The sequence below is a fragment of the Anopheles coustani genome, chromosome 2 (assembly GCF_943734705.1).
Source record: "Anopheles coustani chromosome 2, idAnoCousDA_361_x.2, whole genome shotgun sequence".
Classification (NCBI taxonomy): Eukaryota; Metazoa; Arthropoda; class Insecta; order Diptera; family Culicidae; genus Anopheles; species Anopheles coustani.
In genome coordinates this window covers 3,998,651-4,024,121 of record NC_071289.1, presented here as the reverse complement: position 1 = coordinate 4,024,121, position 25,471 = coordinate 3,998,651, and the positions used below count along the sequence as shown (strand labels likewise).

The 25,471-nt window shown below is 46.6% G+C and overlaps 1 protein-coding gene across 1 annotated transcript; it reads left to right on the top strand.

Annotated features, from left to right (window-relative positions):
* The first annotated feature begins 806 nt into the window (after window positions 1-806).
* Window positions 807-25,172, top strand: LOC131267513 (adenylate cyclase type 3). Its single transcript, XM_058270409.1, has 18 exons — window positions 807-1,005; window positions 2,187-2,358; window positions 5,415-5,574; window positions 5,812-5,961; window positions 7,986-8,104; window positions 13,472-13,583; window positions 14,205-14,332; window positions 14,421-14,579; window positions 15,339-15,477; window positions 17,202-17,303; window positions 17,534-17,844; window positions 18,051-18,138; window positions 20,863-20,979; window positions 21,993-22,188; window positions 23,391-23,463; window positions 23,581-23,653; window positions 23,791-24,099; window positions 24,165-25,172. The coding sequence occupies exons 1-18, from the start codon at window positions 807-809 to the stop codon at window positions 25,152-25,154; spliced, it is 3,597 nt and encodes a 1,198-aa protein (XP_058126392.1). The 3' UTR covers window positions 25,155-25,172.
* Window positions 25,173-25,471: the final 299 nt, after the last annotated feature.

Below are 25,471 nucleotides of genomic sequence, written 5' to 3'. Positions count from 1 at the left end.
CAAGGCTCCTCCGTCACAAACCTTCGGGGGAAAACCTAAATAAAAGTTAAACAACTCATCTACAGCCTCATCACCACTCGGCAACGACCGACGGCTGGAAAACGGCTTCTCCCACGCCTTTCCCGGTCGGGTGGACTAAACGCCCCCCGGTAACGAGCGTTCTGTGAATAACAAATCGGGCAGGTCGGAGGAACACCAAAAGCGGCTAGCAATTCCACCGAGACATCGAACATGTGATCTCGTTAATCAAACACCGAAGAGCGGAAACGAAGCTCGGCCGATCACCCGCAACCCGTCGGGGTTCGTTCCGTCCGTCAATCCAATCGAGGCGGACACACACATAATGGTCCCACTGGCGGGCGGTTTTCCCGAGGACGAACCTTCTGCTGCGACGAGCATTTGGCTGCCGACGATGAAGCGCACTCTCGAGCCCGAGCTGGCGGAGTGAAACCAAACGGGAGCGGGGAGGCTAAGCAGCAACGGGGGAGGATAGAAAAAAACGGACGTTTGCTGACATTATCATCGGCATCATCTGCAGCATCAGCATCATCGTCGTCATCGTCGCAGCCTCAACCCTTATTCGTCGCCTTTTGCGTCAACGACAACGACAACGTCGATCATTCGTCGTCTAGAAGTGATGCTAAAGATAGTGTGCCTGTGTGGGTGCAACCGTCGGGCGACATTTCGAAGCGAATTTTCGTGCAAGCAAATCGAAGTTCAGTGAGTGAGTAAAGGAACGACATTGTGAGAAGCGAAAGAAAACGTGAAGTAAGTGAGTGAACACGTTGAAACGTATGGAGAGCACGATGGTGAGGACGTCGGAACTGGGGCAAGTGGCGGTCGGTGGGGGCGGTGTCCTGCTGCCCGATGCCGTCCTCGACAAGCTGTATCAACGGTACGCGCTGAAGCAGAAGCGGGTCGCGCTCGCCTGCTACCTGATCGCGTCGATTCTGTTCGACATCTGGGCCATCGGGGTGCCACAAGGTCAAAGCGTCGAGAGCATAGGTAAGTACCTGCCCCGCGTGGATGGGGCTTTTCCGCGACGTGAGAAAAATCAAACGGAGTGAGCTCAAACAGAGGATCAAAGGCAGGCAAAGTAACGTTGCGAAAGATAACGAAGCGAGCAACCAAACAAAACGCGGAGACAACTCTCCAATGAAGCTTTAAACGAAAGATGGGCACTCCGCACCATCGCCCGAACTTTTCTTATCACTCAAAACTTTTCCAATTATTTCGCAAACCATTGCCGTTTTATGAGCTCGCCCTTCGAAGTCACTGTCGACATTTTGAACCAAATAAGCATTTGATTAAAAACGAGTCAAGTGGGTGCCGTGCTTTTTTTTATAGTTCTCTTGTCCATTCGGCCGACTTTCTATCTCTTTCCGTGTGTAATCCATTTTGTTTTTAGTTGATGTTTTATCCCTCTGTTTCTCAACATTACTTCAGTTTCTGTGTTCGACCGATGTGAAATTAAACTGATTTAATTCGAGATAACGAGAAGAATGTATTTGTAAATTTTTCTTTCATTTAGTTTGATGTTAATTGAACATTTTGATTTCAATTTTAAAACAATTTTTGTTTGACATGATAAATTTAACAAATAACCTGCATATTTTATCAACAATTCTTCTCTTTGAGCGTTCTTCTAGCTTTTCTTCAGAACCGCTTTTGTTTTCTTTCCTTAACACGTTGACTGCCAAGCGTTTTTAGCACTCTTTTTTAGAACAATCTTTTTTAATAAAATTTGCTTAAAACATTTATCAAACCAACGATTTTTGCAGGCTAAGCAAAAATTTTGCTACTCAAAGAATTGACAAAAAATATCACTATAATTTTTATGTTGCATTTTCATTTGTTTACGGGTAAAAAACTTTTTAGAACTTTTTAGAACTGTCACCCACTTTTGGGTGACATGGCAGTCAACGTGTTGAAATATGATTTACATTCCTCGCGGTACGAACATGAACGTTACATTGTTTACCGACATAATCCACTTCGCTACGTTCGTGACACGAACGAATAAATTGCATTTCTATTGGCCCAATTTTGTAACCGGTCAAAACATAAAACCATCCCCCCAAATGGGCACCCGGCAACCGGACCGGGAAAACACCCGGGGAAACACTCTGCAAATGTAATCTAATCGCATCGCATCGTTGCTTATCTTTATCTTTTCTTTTTCCCAGCCGTCACCAGCGTCTTCCTCACCGTCAACGTTGTCCTGGCGATCGTGCTGCGCTTCTGCGGCCGGGGTCGGTTCCGCGGCGTCATCTGGGAAATCGCTCCCCACCTGGCGTGGCTGCTCGCCATTACGCAGCTCTTCCTGCAGCTCTTTCTCAAAGGCTCGGTCACACCACGGTAAGCAGGGGGGTGAATCTGTGTTGGTGCGTTGGTGCCTGTTTGTTGATTCAACCACGATGTCTTTGCTTCCCCGTGGCGGGGGGGTTCTGGATCTTCGCGTGACGAGTTACCGACCGGTAAAGGTGTATGTTTTCCTTCTTCCGGACCGGAAATGCAGTCGACCTAACCAATCATATCGGATCAATGGGAAAATGCGCTGGAGTGGGAGGAGGCAAACCGTGGGTGACGGTGCTTTTCTTTTCTTCGCTCACGTTGTTCGGACACTCTCAGGACAAGCCGGGCAAACAACATGCACCGTAATGAAACAGGTACATGTGTTTGGCAGAAAGCTAACGACGAACCGAGAGAAGATAGAACGAGAAAGAGAGTGAGATCGAATGAGACAGGACAGAAGCATTCCTGCCAGTCGTCATTGTGTCGGGAAAATTGTGTTCTAACGTGATTCAACCCGACGAACGATGGGGCTGCTAACGAGAGCACGCCGCAAAGCGGGTCAACAAGAGGGCGGTTTGCAGCAGGGATAAGTGGCTTAAGAAAACAACAACTTCACCCCCGTTACGGGGGAAAACTAGAACACGGGAAGTCAACATTCTGCAAATGGATTGCAGGATTCCGAATCGGTTCAGAGCCCACGCACACACTCATGGACAAAGTGCAAGAATTTAGTGCTTTTCTTGGACGTGTTTCACGTACGGAACACCCTCAAGATAACCGAACGGCGTTCGGAAAATTGAAGCCCTTTTGAAAGTAATTTCAATTTCCCCGTTCATCATCAGGCGATCGATTGAAATCGGGAACCATCCCGGAAACCAACCTTTGCCCGTTGCATATTGCAAATTCAAGCAGAAAAATGATTAGCAGTGAGTTCCGAGGACGATGCTGGTGGAGGTAATTACTTTACCTCGAGACACCGAGCGGGGGGAGGGGAAGTTAGCAGATCCGATTTATGCCCGGGGTAGATTTTGCAGTGCAATTAAGGGATCAATTGGGTCGTCGGTTGGTGGACCAGCCTTCCTTTCCACCTTTGAACTCTCCCTCCAATGGGAAACTCGGAGTTTGAGCAACAGAGTGAGCGATTTCTATCGTGGTGAAATCAATTTATGTCAGCAATAGGAACATGTCCACACATTCATGTTCGCATCACCACATACTCGATGGAAATGATAACAGCACTCGATGTTGAAGGATGCTTCAGGGCGCACCGGGAAACATTATTCCACGTTTTCGAGTTCAATTTTGCGAATTTCCAAAACCATTTCCATCGTACGACTCGCGAACACGCTTGTGGAAATCAACCTAACCTGCCGCCTCTCCACCATTAATCCTTGCCACCAAAACCCTGCTTCCTGTTGACATGTGTGTTGAATGGTAAATATCCATTTTCGATTGACGCTCCCGGCATCAACGCCCCAAAAAACAAAAAAAAAGGTGTCCCAAAGCTTCCGATGCACCGCTTCGTCCGCAAATGGAGTGCACAAATGAAAAAGCGCCAGTCCATTAATGTTATTGACAGACTTTAGGCTGTAACTTTATCCATCTTCCGGCACCGCGCACCGGCACTGTTTGTTCGCCGCCCCAATATGGACGGCACATGCATACACACACACACACACATGTAGCTACGAACGAGCGAACAGTTTCCTCCGTCGTTCCCCCCCTCGCTGGGAAGAGGATGTCGCGAAACGTTGCTGTTGTGCGCCGTTTTTTTTTTTGTCAAAATATTTCGAAATGAATATTCATGGCCCTGCCAAAGGGAGAGCCCCTAATTTAAACTTAATTATCCGGCAAATAGCGTCGGGCCGGGGTGGTTGGTCCGTCAAAACGTGCGCTTAGTGTTTCACGCTCCTCTCGTGTTTTTGTTCGGTGGGTGGGTGGATGAAAGTGAGTTTTGAGTAACGACAACGACACGACACATTTTGGTGTATGGTTTAGGCGAGGTGTGTGCGAAGGGTGAAGAGGTAGAGCCATGGAGAGGGAGAGGTGGTTGGAGTAGAGACAACTCATAGTGTTTAGGAGGTAAAAGCGAAAGCATGCCATGCATGTTGTTCGAACGGTGAATAATGATTGCTTGCGAAGGAAATTGAACAGCATAAATATGGATTTTGATAATGAAATCCAGCAGCACATGCTTGATAGGTCGTTTAATTTTTGGAAAATATCTTCTCAATGGCTGAAAAATGAATGGAACTTAATTGAGCTGTAAAGCTCATATTAAATCATACAAACATAAAATGATTGGTAACTTTAAATAATCCGAGATGCCCTGAACTGAATGTTTAATAACGAAGGTTATTGCACAAACAACTATCTGAAGAACAACAAGAGGATAGTCTGTAACAATCCTTTTCCATTCCTGTTCAGCCCGTTTAAAGATAATCAAATATGAACAGATTTGTAAAATTTTTAAATTAAAAATGAATGGTATGACATAAATTGCTTTCGTAAAACGAAAATTTTTCAGAGCAACGAAACAATTATTCAAGCCATGGTGTTAAGCGATACAGAAATTGTACTCATGAAACAATTCTCGTTTCCATGGAATTATAGATTTGAAGTTTACAAAAAAGCATGACAGTTTGGATTCACTAAAAGTTGCTATCATTTATTTCTGATTTCATGCCAAAATTGTATACTTTAACTGTCAAATGGTATAACAACCAACAAATCGATTTCAAGAGTGCCCTTTAACGGAGTAGAACCATCTCAAATCCTTCTAAGCCGGCTTTCTACAGAGAGAAACGAAAACAATCAAGCGAAATGCAAAAACCCACCTTCCGCTCACAACGTTTCGTGAAGGTTGGTAAACCAAAACACAAAGCGAAGCACGTGGGGCCAAAATCCCAAACCAAATTATTGACTCGCTCCGAAGTGGAACGCCGGGAACGGGATGATGTGCGAAGTGGAGCGTAAAATGGTAGTCAACTGGAAAACTGTTGTTTCCCATGCCCATTTCTTACGTAGACAGACATCTCGGGAAAAGCATCGCCACGGTGTAGCTAGTAATATTTTATGATTTCCATTGCTTCTCTTCTCTGCTTCTTCTTCTTTTACAGTGATTCTCTCGGATGGGCCGTGCTGCTTAATTTTTTAGTGTACGTGACCCTGCCGGTACTGCTGAAGTACACCGGCATCCTGCTCGGGCTCGGTTCGTTTGCAACCTACGTCAACGCAATTATCGGGCTGGCGAAGAAGGAAAACTATTTTTGGGAGCAGGTAGGTTGATAATCTTTTCTTGTCCCTTTTTATTGTCCATCTCACTCGGTTTTCCTCTGCTCAACCCTTGGATCGCTGAGAGATCCTGTTTTAAAAATAAATCCATCCACCTCCGTTGCGGAAACTTCCCAACCGGATCATGTTTTTCCGAGTAGACGGCCATTGTTTTACCCACTCCAGTTGCTCACCTTTTGTCACCGCTTTTTGTTTTGTGCTTCCTTTTTCTTCTACTTCCAGCAAGTGGCCAACATCCTGCTGCTCGTCGCCGCCACCCTGATCGGGCTGCTCTGCTACTTCCTGGCCGAGGCCAAACAACGGCGCGCTTTTCTCGAGGCGAAGCAGGGCCTCGAGGTGAAGATGCTGATCGAGGAGCAGTCCGCCGAGCAGGTCAGTACCGGTGCCCCCCCTCGAGGCCGGGTGTGGTGCCATTTCGCATCGAGGTTTAAAATAAATCAATCATAAGCCGACCGCCGCGTTTTTCCTCTAGGGTTTGATTTATGGCAGCTGATTTCGTCCACATTTGTTTTTTTTTCTCCCCGGTGCCCGGCCCCCTTTCGACCGCGACCGGAAGAAAGCAGATGCCGACGAGCCTTCCAATGGCTTTTCCTTTCTTTTAGCAAACGAGGCCCAGTCAGGCTATAAATCAGCCTTCTCCTTGCCCAAGCGTATGGCGTGTGGGTATCGTCCGGTAACGGAAGAAGTCGGATTGTTAGCACACAGATTGAGCTCGACAGCGTTGTTTGGGTGCGAGACTTTTCTCATTTGCTTTCGCTCTAACCCTACATCATACGTTGGGAAGAAGAGACAAAGCATGCAAAGTGCAACAGCTTGGTATGGCTTTCGATCAGGCATAAGATTTAAGCCTCCATTCCCATCGACACGCCAATGTGGCCATTTGTTATCCATTTTGAATGGAAGCCAACATGGAAGTGATTTAGATTACGTTTACTGGAATGATAGTTTTTCCTGGCTCTTTAGCTCTAGCTTTATTAATCTTTCGCTTTTATTTATTTATTTGGTGACTAGTGACAGATTGAAAAAAGATTTTCTACACCTTTTTCAGTTAAACTTTGCAAGGCCAAATGTTCCCTCGTCCGCTTAATTTGTAGTGATGTGCGCTCTGAGTGAGAATGAGCGAGTGATTTGAATCTTAATATTGAATGAACGAACGAATCCTAACAGATAGTTTTTGTGACTCCCTTTGATTTGAATCCTTAACTGGGATTCGAATCCCAGTTTGTGAATCACTACACGGGATTCGAATCACATCTTGGGATTCGAATCTCTATGGCGCCTAGCGACTCTTTTATCCACTCGTTCATTCTTTTGGGATTCGAATCCCAGTTAAGGATTCAACTCTCCTCGAAGATTAATAAATCATTTTACACGTTTTAAATCACAAAAGAGTAATTTAAAGATCCGAATCATCGTGATGATTATTCACTCTGATTCAAATCTCTAAAAAGAGTTGTTATTTTCATCACTATTAATTTGAAACAACTCTTTAGAATCTTGTCAATCAGCGCTTAGTTCTTATGTCAGTCGCCAGTTTCTAATTAATTACAAACTAGTTGGTTAACGAACCGCTACCCCGTTGCTGAAAACTATCGCTGTTTGTGGCCTTGAGACGGCCAGGTCGGGACACGTTTAGATGCCGGAAGCCACGCTCGTAAAAATCCCGAACCCAACGCAACCCAACCCACCGCCATTTTGTCGAGAAATACGGCACGTTTGCTAAATTATTCTGTCACATCCCAAGGTCAGCGTGGCCGCCCCATTAGCCTGAACACCGTTTGTTAGGGGAGCTCGTAAAATGGTCACACACACACATTCATGCAAAATGTCCTGGTCATCGAAAATAGTCAGCACTTTTACAGGCCGAGCGGCATTGAAATACACGAATGCGAACTTTACATCATCGAGCGGTCGATCGGAGCGGGACATTTGAGCCATACTTTGTATTGTGGTCTTGTGGAGGACTTGTTTGTATTTTCTCCGTCATGGAGGTCAAGAAAAGGAGGAAGGTCCAATCGTAAATGCGGTAAAGTTTCTCCGACGAGATTTGCGGTGTAAAATTTTGCCATAAAGCGCTCCCGGGACTCTTTCTCCGATGAGTTGTGTGTTTTGTTTCGTCGGCGAGGAATTCTTTCACCAAAGCATCCCTTGACTGGATGAAATAGACTCAAATCGGATTGGTTGATGTGATTGAATGGCACGAGGCTGAAGCGAAATCAATGCAAATCTGTCTACGAATGGCACTTCGTAACGGAGAACGAAGCAGTTCCCGCATTCAAGACGACGACACGACGACCGAACTGGCTGGCTGCAGAAGACTTTAATCTAATCCAATTTACTCCTTCGCTTTACGTGCCCCCCTTTTTCACCCTTCACTCTTCGCTCTGTCATTCCAGGAACGTCTTCTGCTTTCCGTGCTGCCGGAGCACGTTGCGGTGAAGATGCGACAGGATCTCGGTTCAACCAATTCCGAACAGTTCAAGAAGATCTACATGAGTCGCCACGAGAACGTTAGGTGAGTCCATGTGTCCTGGCCAGTACCATGTTTGCATACCCTGCACGCGAGCGTGTGTGTGTGTGTGTGTGTGTGTGCGTACGTGCGGCTACGATCAACTCAGCCGGCAGGGACCAATCAAAAGCAGCCCGTGTGGGAGCGATAAACCGCACCGTGTTGTTGAACTATGTTTTTCTTTCCTGTTTTCCCCTGCTGCTGCTGCAAGCATTTCCTCGAACATTTCAACAATCCCCTGTCCCGGTTTTCGGCGGTCTCCACTTTGGCGAAAAGGAAAATAATGTTTACTCACCTCCCACCACCCACTCCTTCGTCGGGTGGCTTCAAAGTCGATTGCGTCAGCGACGAGGCAAAGCTTTGATTTTGGAGCCGGAAGCTGACGGCTTGTGCGGGGCAGAAAAGCACACTGCACGAGAGAAGGTAGTAAAATCAAAACCCCGGGCACAAATACGACACGAAAATAAACACGGCCTGATCGGACGGGCGGGTTTGACGGGGAAAATCGAAGAACAAATCATAATAATGAAACATAAGTAAATAAGCATTGGCGGCAAGTTTTTCAGACGGCGTGCCAGAAGGAAAGGAAATATTGTGCCAGCCGAAGTGAAAACAAAACCCGGGCTACGAAGGACACGAGAAGGTGCTGCGAAGCGATAAGAGAACGAGGAACGTCTAATGTTGTTGTTATTGGAAGAATCAAGCACTTAAATCAACAGTGGCGGTGGCAAGTTTTTGGGAGGGTCGTTTTGGGAAAATCCTCCCGGGGGCCCTGGGGAAGGAACATGGCAGATGAAATAACTTAGGATTTTCCAGAATAAATCTACGCACCAAGTGCGGCACGGACAGGGAAATGAGAAAGTTCATCTGAATTTTCCATTTTCTCCCGCCATAATGACATCATTATTCTTGGCTGGTTTCAATGCTTATTTCGGAATACTTTTCCGTGACCCGTCGAGAACAACCCAAATGGGCTTAAAAGTTGTCTCTTTTCTTAACCAAAATTAATCATAAGAGACTTCCGGTTATTCGTTTCCGCCCGGTGGTGTAATTAAAGTAAAAGGATTTATTTCCAGTATTGAGTTTCATCCTGTTAACGAATTTCTAGAAACTTTTTTCTTGCAATCGGAATCGTAACCGGGCCCGGAAATATGGTATTTCGGAAAAGCCTTTTCCGAGGATCCAAATCAATCAAAATTGAACATCCCATTTAGTCTGATTACTTGCAATCAGGTTGAAAAGTGCCGGAAAGGATAACATTGGTTGTTTCACTTTCTGTTAAATTTCCCTTCCGCAAGGAGTAAATGCGAGGGAAACATGGTCTCTGGGGAAAATTGTATATCTTATCAATGATCGTCGATCGTGATTCGCTTTCCATTCACAAATCAATCCGCTAATAATTCCGCACGGTAAAGGTGGATTGATTTTGAAACGGAGTGCGTGACTTATTGGCCCGATAGCCCGGACGTGTTCAGAATTTTTCCAACACGCTGTACTCCTGGGAAAGTACGAAGGAGAAACGAGTACAGTTGCGGGGAAAACAAAACATAATTCAAACATAAGGATTTCTTGATAGCTCTTCAGCGTCTTGCGTCGGAGTTAATCTGCCTCTAGACTTATTTTAAATTGACTTTTCTTGCTCCGACCCGTGAGAGTTTTTTAATTAAACCAATCAGGAATTGTCACCAACAGAACGCGGGAGCGAGCGGAAAGGGTAGGTTTTTGAACTTTCCCCCATGTTCTCGACAACTAAATCGCTCGATCTTTGCATTAAGAAAGGTTGACCTCGGGGAGAGGCAACTTGGGACCTGGGCAAACTTTTGACCCCAACAAACACGGCAACCGAGAAGACAATTGGACGTACATGGAAAACCTCCTGCGGCAAACGCATTACAATGTCCAGGAAGATGGTGGAAAAGCACGAAACAAACGAACACATATCCTCTCGAAGGCATGGAGTATTTCCGCTCCCCAAATGGCAGCCCCCCCCCCCCCCCTTTGCTTTCCCCTTGGAGAATTATTCAAATGGAGTTGTGCCAACGTACGATGGGTTGCAGTTGTAACGGAAACATCTGTCCCGGCGATGGAAAGCCAGCTTCCAGACGGCGCTTTCCGCCACCGAACACGGTACGCACCATTGTTGGTTTAATAAGTTATGAAGAGCCGCCACGCCAGCTTTATGCCTCGACGTATACCTCGACCAGAAGCCACCCAACCTGGACCTTTTTGTCAAGCGAAACAATTTTCCAAGCGAACGCACCGTTCCTTCGCTTGGCAGCGTCGGGGAGAGAGGGAAGTGCAAGGAAAACATGGTTTCTTTTTGCGAAAAACGTTCTTCCCATAGTGGCAGTGAAGGTTTCCCTTACGTTTCCCTGCCCGAAGTCGGTGGTACTTTCTTTCACACGAGATGATCCGCAGTATTTCCCCAAAATTGTCATCTTCCCGCCCGTCGACTTTACTGCAATGCTCTCGGGTTTGTTGGAAAATTAAATTATCCGTTTTCGCCACCCCGTGAAGCCGCGGTAGCAACACGGAAAAAATCGTCCGTTACGATGGCAACACATTTTCCACTGGGTCCCCAGAGGTTTTATGGGGGGAGGAACGTTAAATGTGTTGCGTGGGGTAAAGTCTTGTTTCATTTACTTTTCGTTCTTTTTTCTAACTTTATTAAAATGTCGAACTATGGATGAATGTTAAGGAGAAAGCTTACAAGAGCTTCATTTCTACCTTTGATACAGTTTCCCGGAAAAAGCTTCCCCATTTCAAATGTGATTTATGTTTGTTCGTCAAGAGTTAATTAATACTCTTTTCCCCCATTTCTCTGGAATCCACTTTAACATCTACTAATTTTTTCAAGAAAGTCACTCTTTTATTTTCTGTAAAAGTTCACTTTGGGTAACTCACGTTTGACTTTACTTCCCCGAGGGTGTCAATAAAAGCACAGTGGAGGCGATATGATGCATTTTCGCTGCTGCACCTATCGCTATCCAGGACCACACTCTTCTTTGTATGTGTCTGGGGCAGCCGAATCCCCCGGGGGCAAAATTGTTTCAAGCAAGGATCCCAAGATCTGCCGCAAGTAAACCGAGGTTCGCGGTTTTAGCACGAGTTCTTCGAGGCGCTCTCAGCTGCACGTGTGCACACTGCACTGCACGTGGTAAAATGCCAGTATGAATATCGAGCCAACCGCAACCGACGGCTCGATGCTCGGCTCGATCACGGGAGTCACGGTACCATGGTGTTCTGTGCTGGCATGACTTGACTTTTGCTGATGCTCGTGCAAAACCATTTTGCCTTTCCCCCCGCCCTGAAACAGAGAGGGAGAGAGAGAGAGGGAAGCGCATGTGAGGCTGCGGTTTTCGTTGGAATCGAGCTTGAGCTGCTGATGGAGGATGGAAATTTGAAGGTGGAAAAGCTACCCTGCCACAGTATCGCAGCCGATATTTGCCCGGTTTTTGGGCGCCCGGAACAGCCGAAATGAAGCAGCAGCAGAAAAGGCACATCGGAGGCACTGTGCACGGTACACTGAACATTGATGGTTAATACTTTTTCCCAATAATCCTCTTACGCGTACCGAACGCAAGAACTTTTCGCCAGCATCTAACTGGATGGCCCGCCACGAGATAAGGTACAAAGGCTCTTAGCACTGAGGCGAAGCTTAGGTTGGGCGTGTGAAATGTGATAACAATAATCTTCGATTGCTCGCATGAAGCATAACATCGACCGGGAGTATATCCTTGCTACCTACGTAAACATATTTGGTAACCGATAGTCCTTCCGGACAATAATGAGCTTGTAGTCATGTTGCGATGTGATATCGACGGGTTGGTAGTCGGCGAAATAGCCACAATGTAATTACATTCCATGTGAAAACGGTTATTTCTGTGTGTTAGAGGATAAAACTTTACTCACATCAATTGGAGCTTTATGCGTTATGAAGTACATTCTGATTAGTTAGGCTGTTTCATTCTGCTTAGTCTCTGCAGATATTGAAGGACTTTTTTTGGGGAGTCCAAATTCTGAGCTCTATTATTATCATATCCATCTCGTGAATTGTAGTCTATCCTACTCAAAAGTATTTAGTCTTCACCAAATTTAGAAGTTCGACAGAAAATTGGAAATTAAATTGATCCAAAGAGTCAAAGTTCTCTCATAAAACCTTAACTCTATAACCAATTAATAGCCGGCCATTTTAAATACGGTTAACATGGAACTCGTCTGAACCATAAAGAAATAATGAAATACTTCTTTCAATTTGTTACTTCCTCAAATTTACCCAACTTAATCTACGCTTAAGCCGTATGGCGCATCTTCCGCAAATGAGTATCTCCCATATCTCCTCCAAAGGTGCGAAAGAAGGTTGAATGGGTCACGTCCCAAAAGGTCACCATCTGGGATGGTGACGGATTAAACTGAGGGACGATATTTTCCCAGCAAAACTAAAGTAATTCCCCTTCCGCTAGAATAACACCGGGCGTCTCTGGAGGCCTCGTTCCTGTACTCCGTATCAAATACCGTCGGTAAAGTATCAAATACCGGCAGCTTCCGTTCGACCAAACTCTCTCACTCAGATAAATAAAATAACATCCGGTCCTTCAACCGAACTACTCCCACAGCGCTGCCGAAATGGATTGTTTGCTCATCATAATGCCTCCAAAAAGGGAGGCACATGGAACTCCTGGTGCGGGTTTATTTATTTGCTAAATCTCCAGGCAAAACATTCACACCACAAAACGGTCGTTAGCAAATTAGAGCTCCGGTCAGCTTCGGTCGACGTCCCTCGATACCACCACGAGTGTCCCCAAAGCTCGTCGCTGGGTTTCTTTTTTTTGCGTTAGTGTGTACCATTGATTAGAGCCAGCTTCAAGCAGCGTCCTTTCCCGAGGGAGTTGTTAACCGTTACCAGGCCGGGGAGTGGTTCCGTGCGTGCTAAAAATACCACCAAAACGGTCGGCCTACGGAGCGAAAATCATCGATCATGTTGATGATGGAAAAAAGTTGTCGGTATAGGATTGCAATTTGATTGTTTTGATGGATGACGCGAGCCAACGGCCGATAAGAGACAGGATGTGAATGGACATTGTCAAGTAATGGGCACGATTCTTGATTGGGTCTCGGCTTGGTGCAAAGGTGTTGTAAGACCAGGTCTAATCTCATCCCATCTACTTTTCGCTACAATATGACTCAATCATGGTCGTTTGGAAAAACCACAAAGTGGCTGGTGTCGACAGCGTCGCCAATTTTCAAGCCTTAGACATTCAAGCTGTAGGTATTCAGGTCCCTACACACTAAAAATCATTCCACAACAGACAGCCTTCCGGTCCTCGAAAAGGTTTCATGACGATGATGTTTTCCCCCCGTTTTCCGTTTCAGCATCCTGTATGCAGATATCGTCGGCTTCACGGCCATCTCGTCCACCTACTCGGCCCAGGATCTGGTGAAAATTCTCAACGAACTCTTCGCCCGCTTCGACCGGCTAGCTGAGGTAAGGCTGGAACAAACGGTTTTCCAACTTTCCTTCGCAGTTTCTGTTTCATTTCCCCAACCCTCCGGTCTGAAAACCGGAGCATAAATTAAATTTAACAACAGACACTGTGACACTCACCAAGGGGTTTTGTCTGCAACCGACACAAGAGACTCTCACCCTACACACACACAGACACTTTGTATCTTGATATATATGTCACGAGAAAGGAAAGGAAAAAAGGAAACACCTACCGAAGCACAATATGCAGTCGCTGTGACGAGTGTGTGCTGCTCCAGTTTTTCCTTATCAGGAGTACAACTTTTTCATCCTGTACGCTCGTTCGGGTTCCATGTTCTCTGTAGTATTCCTTTTTTCCTTTTTTGATGCTATACCTCCTGTAGAGATGAAACAGTCTCCAATGCGGAAGTGTATGGAAAAGGCATTACTCCTCCTTGTCCTAGTCGTTTTCCGTCTGAATAGATTCTTGTTCCCCCCCAAAGAACGAGCAATAGGTTGAAGAGGATTGGAACTAGCCTAACAGACAAGTAGACTTTTATGAGGACTTTGACGAACTTTCGCTGCTTCACCCCCTCCAGACTTTGGTGCTTCATTGCTCCCTTTGCTTTTATTTTTTTGCAGAAATATCAACAGTTGAGGATAAAAATTCTCGGCGACTGCTACTACTGCATCAGTGGAGCCCCCGTCGAGCGGCCGGATCATGCCGTCTTGTGCGTCCACATGGGCCTCTCGATGGTGAAGGCGATCAAGTAAGGAATACGGCTCGCATCGCGCCTGTCAATTTCTTCGCCAACTTACGATTTCCTTGAATTCACCCCACCCCCACTCCCGAAACAGGTACGTCCAGCAGAAGACCAACTCGCCGGTGGATATGCGCGTCGGTATACACACCGGTGCGGTGTTGGCCGGGATCCTGGGCCAGCGCCAGTGGCAGTTCGATGTCTACTCGAAGGATGTCGAGCTGGCGAACAAGATGGAGTCGAGCGGAAAGGCTGGGTGAGTGGACAAAATGGGCCCCAAAAAAAAAAAAGAAGGATCATGTACCGCTTCAGTAGGTCTGCAAAACGGGTCCCCTTTTCTTTTCTTTCCGCCTCAAACATGAGATAGAAAAGCCCCGCCGGGAAAATCTGCATAATCACACGGGGGGGCTTGGAGTTCTGGGGCCAATCGATTGGAGCCTTTGAAAAATGACGGGACTTCCCGGATTTCCGGGAACTTGCCACCGCCCCGAGGCCGAAGTAACTTTGAATAAGATCAATTCGCTATCGCTGATCCGTTTTGCAGTCCCGAGTCAAAAGAAAAAGGAAACTCCCACCGACTAAGGGATCAAAAGGACGGTGGACTTGTATTTTTTACTCCCTCTTTATTCCAACACTTTCGGTTTCCGCTTGACTGACTTCGAGCTCCCACCACCATTTTCCTACCGGTTTCCATCTGGTGGTGACTGCAATTCCGGGATATTGACCAAGCCCACTGCGGCGTGACAATATCGAATCCTTTTTCCTTCTTTTCTTTCCTTATTTTTTTCTTCCTCAAAATGGGACCTTCCTAACTTTCGTAGATAAACTTTCACCCACGGTAAACATTAAAATTCTACTTTTTCCCTCCAAGGTCTTCATAAAAAATGCTTGAATTTCCTTTTCGATCGTTTTTCAATTTCAAATAGCCAAAAACTCGAGAAAAAAAAACCTTGAAAGGAAAGTAAATCGAAATCGAAACTCATCCTTTATTTTCTTTACCATTTCCTTCGTGCAGCCGCGTTCATCTGTCGGAGAAAACGCTCAGCTTTCTGAACGGCGAGTTCGAGGTCGAGCCGGCCTTCGGTGAAAAGCGGGAGGAGGCACTCCGGATAGCGGGCCTGAAGACGTACTTCATCACGAAAGTACTGAAGCCGGTAAGCAGCCGTCGATTTTTCACACATATTTTCACTTCGTCGCCACACGCCGGTTTGGTCGGTTTTTGGGGAAAAAGTGAGAAACCATAAGGAAGCAACCGTAAAAAATCATCACTCCATGTGTGTGTGTAGGTGTATGTGTGTAGGTATGAACTCGTGCGTGCCCATAAATACGCTTAAAGGCTCATCACGGTCGAGCAGAAATCTAATCACTGTAAGCACGCATGAAGTCGGTACCATTTATTACAATTTTCGCCTCATCCCTCCCTTTACACTAAGAGTTTTCCAAAACGAGCACAAGAAGCCCTCGGCGTTGCTCGTCGAAATGAGAATTTTATCCTGTTCGCTTTCCATTACAAACTGGCCCGAAAAAAAAACCCCCCGGAGGGAGAACATTAAAGTGTGGCCCATTATAGCAGCACTGTCGAATGCTGTTAGCGGAATTTGATTTCACGTTTTCATTCAACCATCAATTGATTCGATAATGCTTTCGGCACGATCTTGGCCAAAAAGGAAACTTCGGACTGAAATTGCGAGTGAAAATTACCGAACGGTTTGCTCTAGGGCGAAAAGCTTTTCCTGAAGGTCATGGAATGACTATTATTTACTTCCACGTTGAGAAAAAGCATATATTCACTTCAACACTCTGAAGAGTATATTTACGTTTCGGGGACGTTTAGACGTAACCCTCTGTTAGATTTGTTGGATCTATTTCCCCGAAATCCACCGAAATACATATATCTCAAGTGTCAACTGGGAAGATTAAGAGATCCATCTGTGGGATATCTCCGTAAAGAGACAAAGCGGTCCCAACCGAAGGAAAATGTCACCGATAATCGTACCTCTTTTACCTGTGTTGTCTTTTTCCTCGCTTTGGAACTCGAATGTCACGGCATTCTCCCATCCCAACGTGGGTCGCAAATGTGGAGACGGCTTTTACTTCGCCAGGGTAATGGAAATAAAAGGTAACGTTTTCCTTTCGTATGGAGAAGAAATTTGCCCACTCGAGATTTATTTATGTTGTGTCCCACAGCGTGACAAAGGCCGTTTTTCCGCCCAAATCGCCACCGAACGGACGGCGTGGATATGAGCCTTTACGACGTAAGCGGACATCCCGTGAGAGTCGTGAGCCTTGATGTTAGTCCTCATTAGTCCGGCTTGGAGGTCCGGGCGAGGGGGTTCATGATTAATACAATTACAGAGGACCCTAGCGACCGGCCCCGACAATCGTCCGTTTTTCACTCGGCAAACAGACAGGATAAAACAAGTCAAGGAAAACATCCACCACGGGTGGGCAAGGTTTTTCCGGCCGTCCGGAGGGTTAAGATGCTCGGGTGAAACTGATTTGCTCGTAGCCTATTAATTAACTACCGTTTTGAGGCGGATGCTCGACCCGGGTTTGGCGGAACGATTTTTCCGCCGCCGGAAGTCTCGCGCGTCCGAACCGATCCGTCAGTAAAATGCTGTAATATCCATCGGATTCCTGGGACCCGTCTGGACATTGGTTTTCCATTACGCGGGGGCCTTCGATCGGAGCAAACGCTTTCGTGGGGGCGTTTCGTGGGAATTTAATAAATCTCGCTCGGTTCATAATTTTCCGCACACTCCCCGCCTGTGGCCTCGAGCCATAAACAAAGAGCCCACCAATAAATTTCTGTTCATTCCGGTGTATTGGTTGTTTTTCCCCATAAAATGCTGACGATTGCTCTTTACTCCATCGCCAGTTCTGCCCGTCGGAGCATAAAAACGGTTCGGCCGATCCGAAAGACGTTGTCATCGAGGCGGACGGTCCGTCGGAGATCTTCCGCGACGAGGACGAACCGAAGGTAAGCCGTCGGGGGTGTGCGAGCTGATAGCAATTAATTTTCATTGCGGAAAAAAAGGGAACCAAAGAACGTTGGCTATCTTTGGAACGAGTGTTATCATCCGCACGGCAACGCCGGGATCTCGCACGTCCGTTCCAAGGAGCTCCGAACCCCGAATCGACTTCCCGCTTCGACCAGCTGATGAGGCATTAATTCTTGTTGTTTCTGTTGTCGTCTTGCGCCAAACGAAGGAGTCAAGCCAGGCGGAAGCGGTAGCGAACGGGGACGAACCGTCGACGCCGGCCACGGACGACAAGGCGGCGGACGCGCTCGAGGAGGAGAAAGCCTGCGAGGACTACAAGATGCGCCTCCGCAAGGAGCTCGTCAGCCGCGACGGCCACAGCGAAATCAGCAAGGACACGACCATCTTCCTCACGTTCAACGACAAAGCGCACGAAACGGCCTACAACGAGTACCGCGAGCCGCACAGCGCCGTCCCCCTGCTGGCCGCCCTCCTGGTGCAGCTCGTGGCCATCCTCTACGCCATCCTGGTGCTTCCGAGGTAACCAAGGTTGATTTATTTATCTTTTTTGCGTCGCGACTGCACTGCACCGCTAACTAATTAGTTCCGGACTTACCTGTGTTTTTTTTCTTTTCGCTCGAATTGTTTTTCTCACTCACAATCCTTTCTCGTTCTTTCGATGTTTCCTTTTTTTTTCCTCCACCCTGGACCATGGATGACGCGCGCCCTCCAACGCTGAACGACAGGACGGCGGTGCACTTCGAAATCGTGATACCGCCGCTGGTGATCATCTTCGTAATGGTGTTCATCTCGGTCGCGGAGAGTCTCACCGGGGTAAGTCTCCAGGGGAGTAAATATAATAATAAATGCGATTCTATTTGCCCGTGCAACAAACAAGGCGAACGGAAATGAGGAGGTCTGCCTACCCGAATGGCCTTGCAAATACCTCGCTGTAGTCATACCTAAAGGCAATCTTGGGCACAAGTCCCGAGATGGGTTGAATGCGCACGAAGGCTATTTATTCCATTTCGCCTTAATGTTATTCTTGTTCGAACATTCAGTGTAATTTAATGAACAAAACTTTTATCTTTGCTGTTTCAATTCCTCCGCGAATACTTATACTTGAAACAACTGTGGATACTCAAAATCGAAACAATGAAACATAATAGTTTTTGAAACGATATCAACCTTTACTTGAGGCTTAATATCAAACGAAATGAAATATTGAAAACGAATGAACTATTTCTTGAGTGAATTCATTCGCTTTAATTTCTCATGAGACCAATTGTTTTACATTTTGTTTTTGTTTTGTTAATAACACTAAGTGGAAAAAACATGGAGTGTGTAAATACAGGGTGGCATCGTAGAAGTGATACACTTTGTTTATGTAATAAAATTGAAACCAGGTAAGATACATCTTCGTAATCAATTTAAATAACATCTATTACTATTAAACTTGCATTTCACTTAGTTTATTTCAAATCTTTCACCTGTGCACCTGATAACGGCCCGTAGAACCTTATGGAAGTCGTTGCAGACCGCACGCAGAACTTCATCCGACATTTCGTCCCATATCTTAAATAACCGGACTCTCCATTTTTTACCCGGTTTCTTCTCTAGAATAACCGTGCCTGTCTCCTCGTATCGCTTGATGGTCCGGAAGACAAATAATTTAACTTAAATTGAGATGAGACTTAAATTGAGGCAGACAGACAGTCTGCCTAATCTGAATGTTTTTCAGACCTTGCAAATGTTAAATATTTAATTATACGCGAGTCTACTGAACACTTAGTGTACGTTTTGTACATCAATTTTAAACATGTTAATTTATCCAAATATACCCATGTATGCGACACAAAAAGTTTTTCAGAAAACACTCAAATAAGTGTATCACTTCTACGATGCCACCCTGTACACAGCGTTAGGAAACTTTTTGCCCAGAGATGATTGAAAGCAAACAAGAATATTGAGCTTTTCAGATCAATGCATTTTTTTATAAGATAAGATAAGATCAGTGGAATCTCAATTGCAATATAAAACATGTGGATACCTTTAAAACTTGTTAAAGCAAACGCAAAACAGAGGGCGTATTCACACAAGGAGGAGAAAAAGATTCTAATTTATGGAAACTCACTCGTATTGCCATGTTAAGTATGAAAACCCATAGAAATACCGCTTCAAAATACATATTAAGCTCGATCAGAAACCTCTAGATACGCACTTTACAATTCTCAATTTTGGGAAAACTGACTGACGGCGTGGAAGGACACAGCGTAGGATCCAGCCGTTGGGGATCATAAAATAAAACGATTTAAACTTTTCTTGTCGTAAACTTTCAATCGATTTCGCGTGTAGCACTACGCACCATATGGTTATTCTCTTCGGATCGTGAAACGAACCCGCGTTAACGCTAACCACCGGGTCCGGGGGAAACGAGATGGAAACCGATTTTCAAGTCGACCGCTGTGTCCTACGTCCACACGACGGACACCATCGTCCTGGGGAATCCTGTTCCTTTATCCGCCGATAAATAACGATTTTACACCACATCGGACGGAAGGAACAATCGTCGGGCGATTCGATTTGGCTGCGAACACTAGTAACGGCGAGTGTAAAACATGGCTCGGTATTCCCAACACCCTTCCCAAGCCTTCTTTTTCCATCCGTGGGCAAATAGAAATCCTTTCAGTAAGGATAAACGACAGCCGGACGTGGCAACGTTGTTCTCATTTTCGCGCGAGCTTCTTTGCGGGGGGTTTCCCTTGTTCCGTTTGGAAAAACCGATCGTCCTGGGACCATCCCAGGGCAACTGGGATGCGCTTTGTCCTAAACGGAACATGATTATTCATTCCGTGCCACGCTCTCTCGCGTTCTCGGTCCTCCGTGGCGACCATGTCGGTGGTGTAATTTTTCTTCATCCATTTATCTATTCAAACAAAGCGAGTTTAAACGGCGTAAGAATGGAGTGCACGACCACGGGGGTGCTATATAAATCATCACTCATGTTTGCAACGGTTGCACTTTTCTCGGTGTGAAACGGTCCACGAAACACTCGGGAAACTAAAATGCGAGTAGATTTGCAGAACGGTTCCCTCGCGCAAATGTGCGAAATCGAAATGGATGTAATGGAAAACTGATTTCACTCACTTCTACCGCTCCTATTCAAGCAGATTTCATCCAGCGGTGGAAAAAATCCGTGGAAACACGTTCCACTAAACCAGTTGCTGCTGATGGGTGTTGGGTGATTTATTTAATTCACTCCTCCTTTTGTGTCCGATCGCGAGCGTGTCGCTGGCAGTTGCATACAAAATAAGCATAAAGCATTGTGCCATGCAATAGAAGTTTTCCCCACCCATTCTGTGTGAGTGTGTGTGTTTATCAAAAAGGGCTTAAGGATTGTAAAGGGAACGCCGCAAGGGAATTAGAAGGCTGCCGGGGTGATTTCGCACATTATTGCATTGTTTCGCAAGCGCCCGTGACAAGGCGCTTGTTGCCGCTTTGCCGAACCTTGTTGACGACACGCTTTCCTCCACACTTTTCCCCCCTTTTTTTCTACAGATACTGCCCGCTTTCATCACGCTCAACAGCAAACGGTACAACGATAGCACCAGCTTGCGAAAATCCACGGCCATCATTATCGTCCTGCTGCTGGGAGTTGCGAACGTGAGCGACATGGTGAGTAGATCTAGCTATTAGTAGACGGTGTATGCTGTCCAAAAAGTGCGAAACCAACGAGCGTTTTGGTTAGCCAAAGAAGTGTTCGAGCCCTATGCAGCTCATTGAAGCACGCTAATACCCTTATTAGACGAGGAATTTACAGCATTTCCCGGCTTTTTATTCCAAAGCCCCATCAAAACACTGACTAGTAGCAGGTTTCATCTGACAAGTTGCGCTCAATAATGGCAACAACGCATCATCGATGGCATGGCAACATTACCGTTCTACAAAGCCACTGTCAATATCTAACATGTTTCATTTCGCTTGACGATTTGACAGCTCTCAAACCTTGATTTTGGCCTTCGTCGCCTACTGGACGCAAATCGACAGAGAGATGAAACATGTTAGATATTGAATATGGCTTTATAGAACGGTAATATTACCATGCCATCGATGATGCGTTGTTGCCATTATAGAGCGCAATTTGTCAGATGAAATAAAAATAAAGATCACAACAACAGAAACATGAGAATAAAGAAACACTAACCTGAAACTTGTTAGTGTTTTGATGGGACTTTGGAATCAAAAGCGGGGAAATGCTGTATCTGTCATATTTTTCCATCCTTTTACTGTCAAAGTAGGCTCTGACAGGGCGTTCGACCCAAAAATGATGTCCGCTCGTGTAATAACGAAAAGTTCCATAAAAGGGTTTTTCAGTTATTTGATCATTTTCACGATTGAATTTAGCGTATTGTTCAACCTAGAGTAATAAAAAAATCTGTTGCAAACAACAGAGCAAAAAGTAAACAAATCGCCACTTTGACATATAAATTCCAGTCGAAAGTTCAGTTTGGCAGAAAACTTCTGGAAAAATATGACGGATACATTCCTCGTCTAATAAGGGTATAAAACCCATCACCACGATGGTACTTACAATGCATCGTCTTATCTACTCGTTCTACTACTCTGTAACTTTACATGAACGGATCCTGGGTGTACCGGAAATGGGATGAAATGAATCCGTCTGGCAGCTGGCCGCCTCCCATCGGACACCGCTGAGCCTCAACATCACCAACGTGTCGTTCGCCTCGACCGAGATGGAACCGTCCAGTGTGTGTCTGTTTCCGTCGTACTTCAGTAACTATACCGTTTTAATACTAATTGCCACCTCAATCATAACGCAATTATCGCATCTCAGCAAAATTTTATTAATGATCATCATAACCGGTAAATACAGCATTTCTCAAACCTCAATGCTCATGCACCTTCCCAAACCTATCCTCCCAATGATTCCTCGTGAGTGTCCTACACCGACCGTCCACAACTGTAGGACGTGCGGACGTGATTCCCAGCAGACTCCTGGTTGATGGGTTGATGGTCTCGCCCCCGGAACAGGTACGGGTCTCGTCCGACTTATCCGATTGCGAAGTATTGTCAAGAGTCCTGTAAGCACCAATTTGCCACAAACGTTCATAACTGCCAGCTTGACATCGGCCTGCGGTGAACCGAGATGCACTTTCACATGCACATTGATTAAATTTATTCATACCCTCGAGGCGGAACGTACCACCACCACCCGGATGTGGGAAAAGCGTCGCTCGTTTATTACCTAGAGTCCGATTGGTTTTATCGACAGGAAGCAACAACTCTTCACAGACGCCTCGGAACTTCTTCAACAATATTTCTCTTTCCTTATCTTCAACCAGCATCTTTGAATGTTTGTTTTATTCAAACACTCCATGGTCTTGTCCATTTTAATGGCAGCAATATTTTATTCATCTCCGTTCCGGCGGAAAAGCTTGTGGCATTTAAATGGCTACCGTCTGGGGAAAAAAAAAACTATAACTTTCTGCACGAAGCCCGTTGTCCGTTTTACTTTTCCTTGTGCCCGTCGAACTGCCATTTTACTGCCTCGGTTAGCAGGGGAAAACTTGGACTTTGGGCTGACGCGCCTGACCCTTTCCCCATTTCCCACCCTGAGGGAGGACTCAAGAGTTTCATACATTTCGTGGAATAATTCCTGCTGACCACTATTAGCACAAACTAATTAAAAAGTAATAGCTTCACGGGTGAGAGAAGCCGCCCCCGTTTTCCCTCTTTTCCCATCGGATGGCGAACTTTCTTCGAACCTTCGGTGGCCATTAACCTCTACCCATCCCAGGCGGGAGTTACACCATGGGAATTCGTCGCACTAATCGTCCTGTGCCTGTACGGAGGTGCCGGTGGTCGGCAAAACCTAGTTAACTTCTCGACCCTGTCGGTCGGTTCCTTTCCCCTGATGAAGACCACATTCCTTCACACCCTTTCCTCCACGCCCCTTTAACGTCTCACCTTCGACGACGGTGTGCTTATGGTTCGTTACTGCTTTTCCTTTCTGACCGCGTGAACGTGTCCTTGAACCGGACGGTCCACCTCCTCGGCTCCTCCAGCGACCCACTGCTACGTGAACATCTTCCATCTGGATGAGGCATTCCGAAACGAGGACTTTGGTATTCTTAACGTGTAAGTGTAGTGGTATAAGGGTGAAAAACAACACCCTCCGTTCGATTGTTTCATCTAGTCTTGTGGTCGGTAGTAATTTGAGAATGTTCCCTTTCCCCTTCTCTTTCTCTTCCACAGGTTCCCCCTGCGCTACACGCTGTCCGCGCTGCTGGTTGCCGTGACGATAGCACTTTCTTTCCTCGCCAGACACGTAATGACCCGCCACCCGGCACCGAAGCGATTCCGCTTACCGATTAACCGAAATTCGGTAGCTAAAGCTTACTAATTATGGGTTTTTTCTTTCTGCTCCTCTCGTTCTCTCTCCTCCCCCCCGCCTGCCGTGTGCAGATCGATAAAGTAGATCGTGTAATATTCATGTGGAAAACGGAAGTGATCGATCAGAAGGAGAAGGCGAGTGACATGCGGCGGCGGAACGAGGCGCTCGTGTATAACGTGCTGCCGATGCACGTGGCCGAACATTTCATGGGCAACCGGAAGCGCTCGCACGACGACCTGTACTCGCAGAGCTACGCCGAGGTGGGGGTGCTCTTCGCCAGCATGCCCAACTTTTCCGACTTCTACTCGGAGGAAACGGTGAACAACCAGGGGTTGGAGTGTTTGCGCTTCCTGAACGAGGTCATTTCCGATTTCGATGCGGTAAGTTCCCGGAAGTGGTGTTGGCGTGTAACCTTGGTATTGAAACAGCTGTCCCTTTCTTGTAGCTGCTGGAGTTGCCCCAGTTCCAGGATATCATCAAGATCAAGACCATCGGCTCGACGTACATGGCGGCGAGCGGACTCAATCCGTCGCGTATCGTCAAACCGGAAGATCCCGTTTCGGTTCGGTGGGCTCACCTGGCACTGTTGGTGGAGTTCGCTCTCGAGCTCAAGAAAGCCCTGCAGGGCATCAACGAGCAGTCGTTCAATCACTTCGTCTTGAAGATGGGAGTCAACCATGGTCCGATTACGGCCGGAGTTATAGGAGCCCGCAAGCCACACTACGACATCTGGGGTAACACGGTTAATGTGGCGTCACGAATGGAGAGTACGGGCAAGGCCGGCGCTATTCAGGTAACGGAAGAAACCTGCCAGATCCTGCAGACCTTCGGTTACACCTTCGAGCAGCGTGGTCTTGTGGCAGTCAAGGGCAAGGGCCAGCTGATGACGTACTATCTGCAAGGGAAGGTACCCCGACCGGCGGCTCCGACGGCTTCCCCGATCCTTCAAAACCTCACCGCTATGGAGACGGTCCAGGAGGTGGACGAGTCCAAGGAGAGTCCCCCAGCACTCGCTCCACCACCAACCGATGGGACTTCCCCAGCGCATCAGCCTCACTCCGTCTCATCCGGCACGACAAGCCCCAACAGCGTGCGACTCAACCAAGAGTACGTAGAGATGAAGGTTAGCAGTCAGATAACCCAGGATCAGCAAGCAGGCAAACTCAGCAGCACCCTGACGGTCGTCACGGAGAAGACCACTACCACAACTTCGAACACGAGCAGCAGCATCTCCACCTTGGAGACCACTGTCAGCAAAACGGCCGCATCGAGCGTGCGGTCATCGAATCTTTTCAACGGAAGTGAGCCAGCCGGATCGGCCGAAGATGCCAGTGATGTCCAGACGCCGCTGCTTGAGGGGAAAAATAGCACCAACGCTAGCTCGAACCACATCGGTGACGGCGAAAAGGACGCATTGCTGGAAAATGGCTCCTAAGTGGAACTGGGACAGACGTCCCCGCATTTTGATAATCGCACTACTTGTAAGCTTTAATGTCCGATGGAGTTGATGTCGAGGTGGATAGGGACACGGATGTACGGAGAAGGTCATAGCTATGCAAGGGATATCTACCAAAATATCCGACAAATGCATAAATATGAAGCTTTGGAGCTGCCCTGGGGATTAAGTGTCAGAATGTACGCTGTCCGTTATGTTTCCCAATTCAACCAATCATCAGATCTTTGATGATCGTTTCCCGATTAGGATCCATTGGGTGATAACTACAAATAATCGCTGTCCTGTTTTAGGTTTTT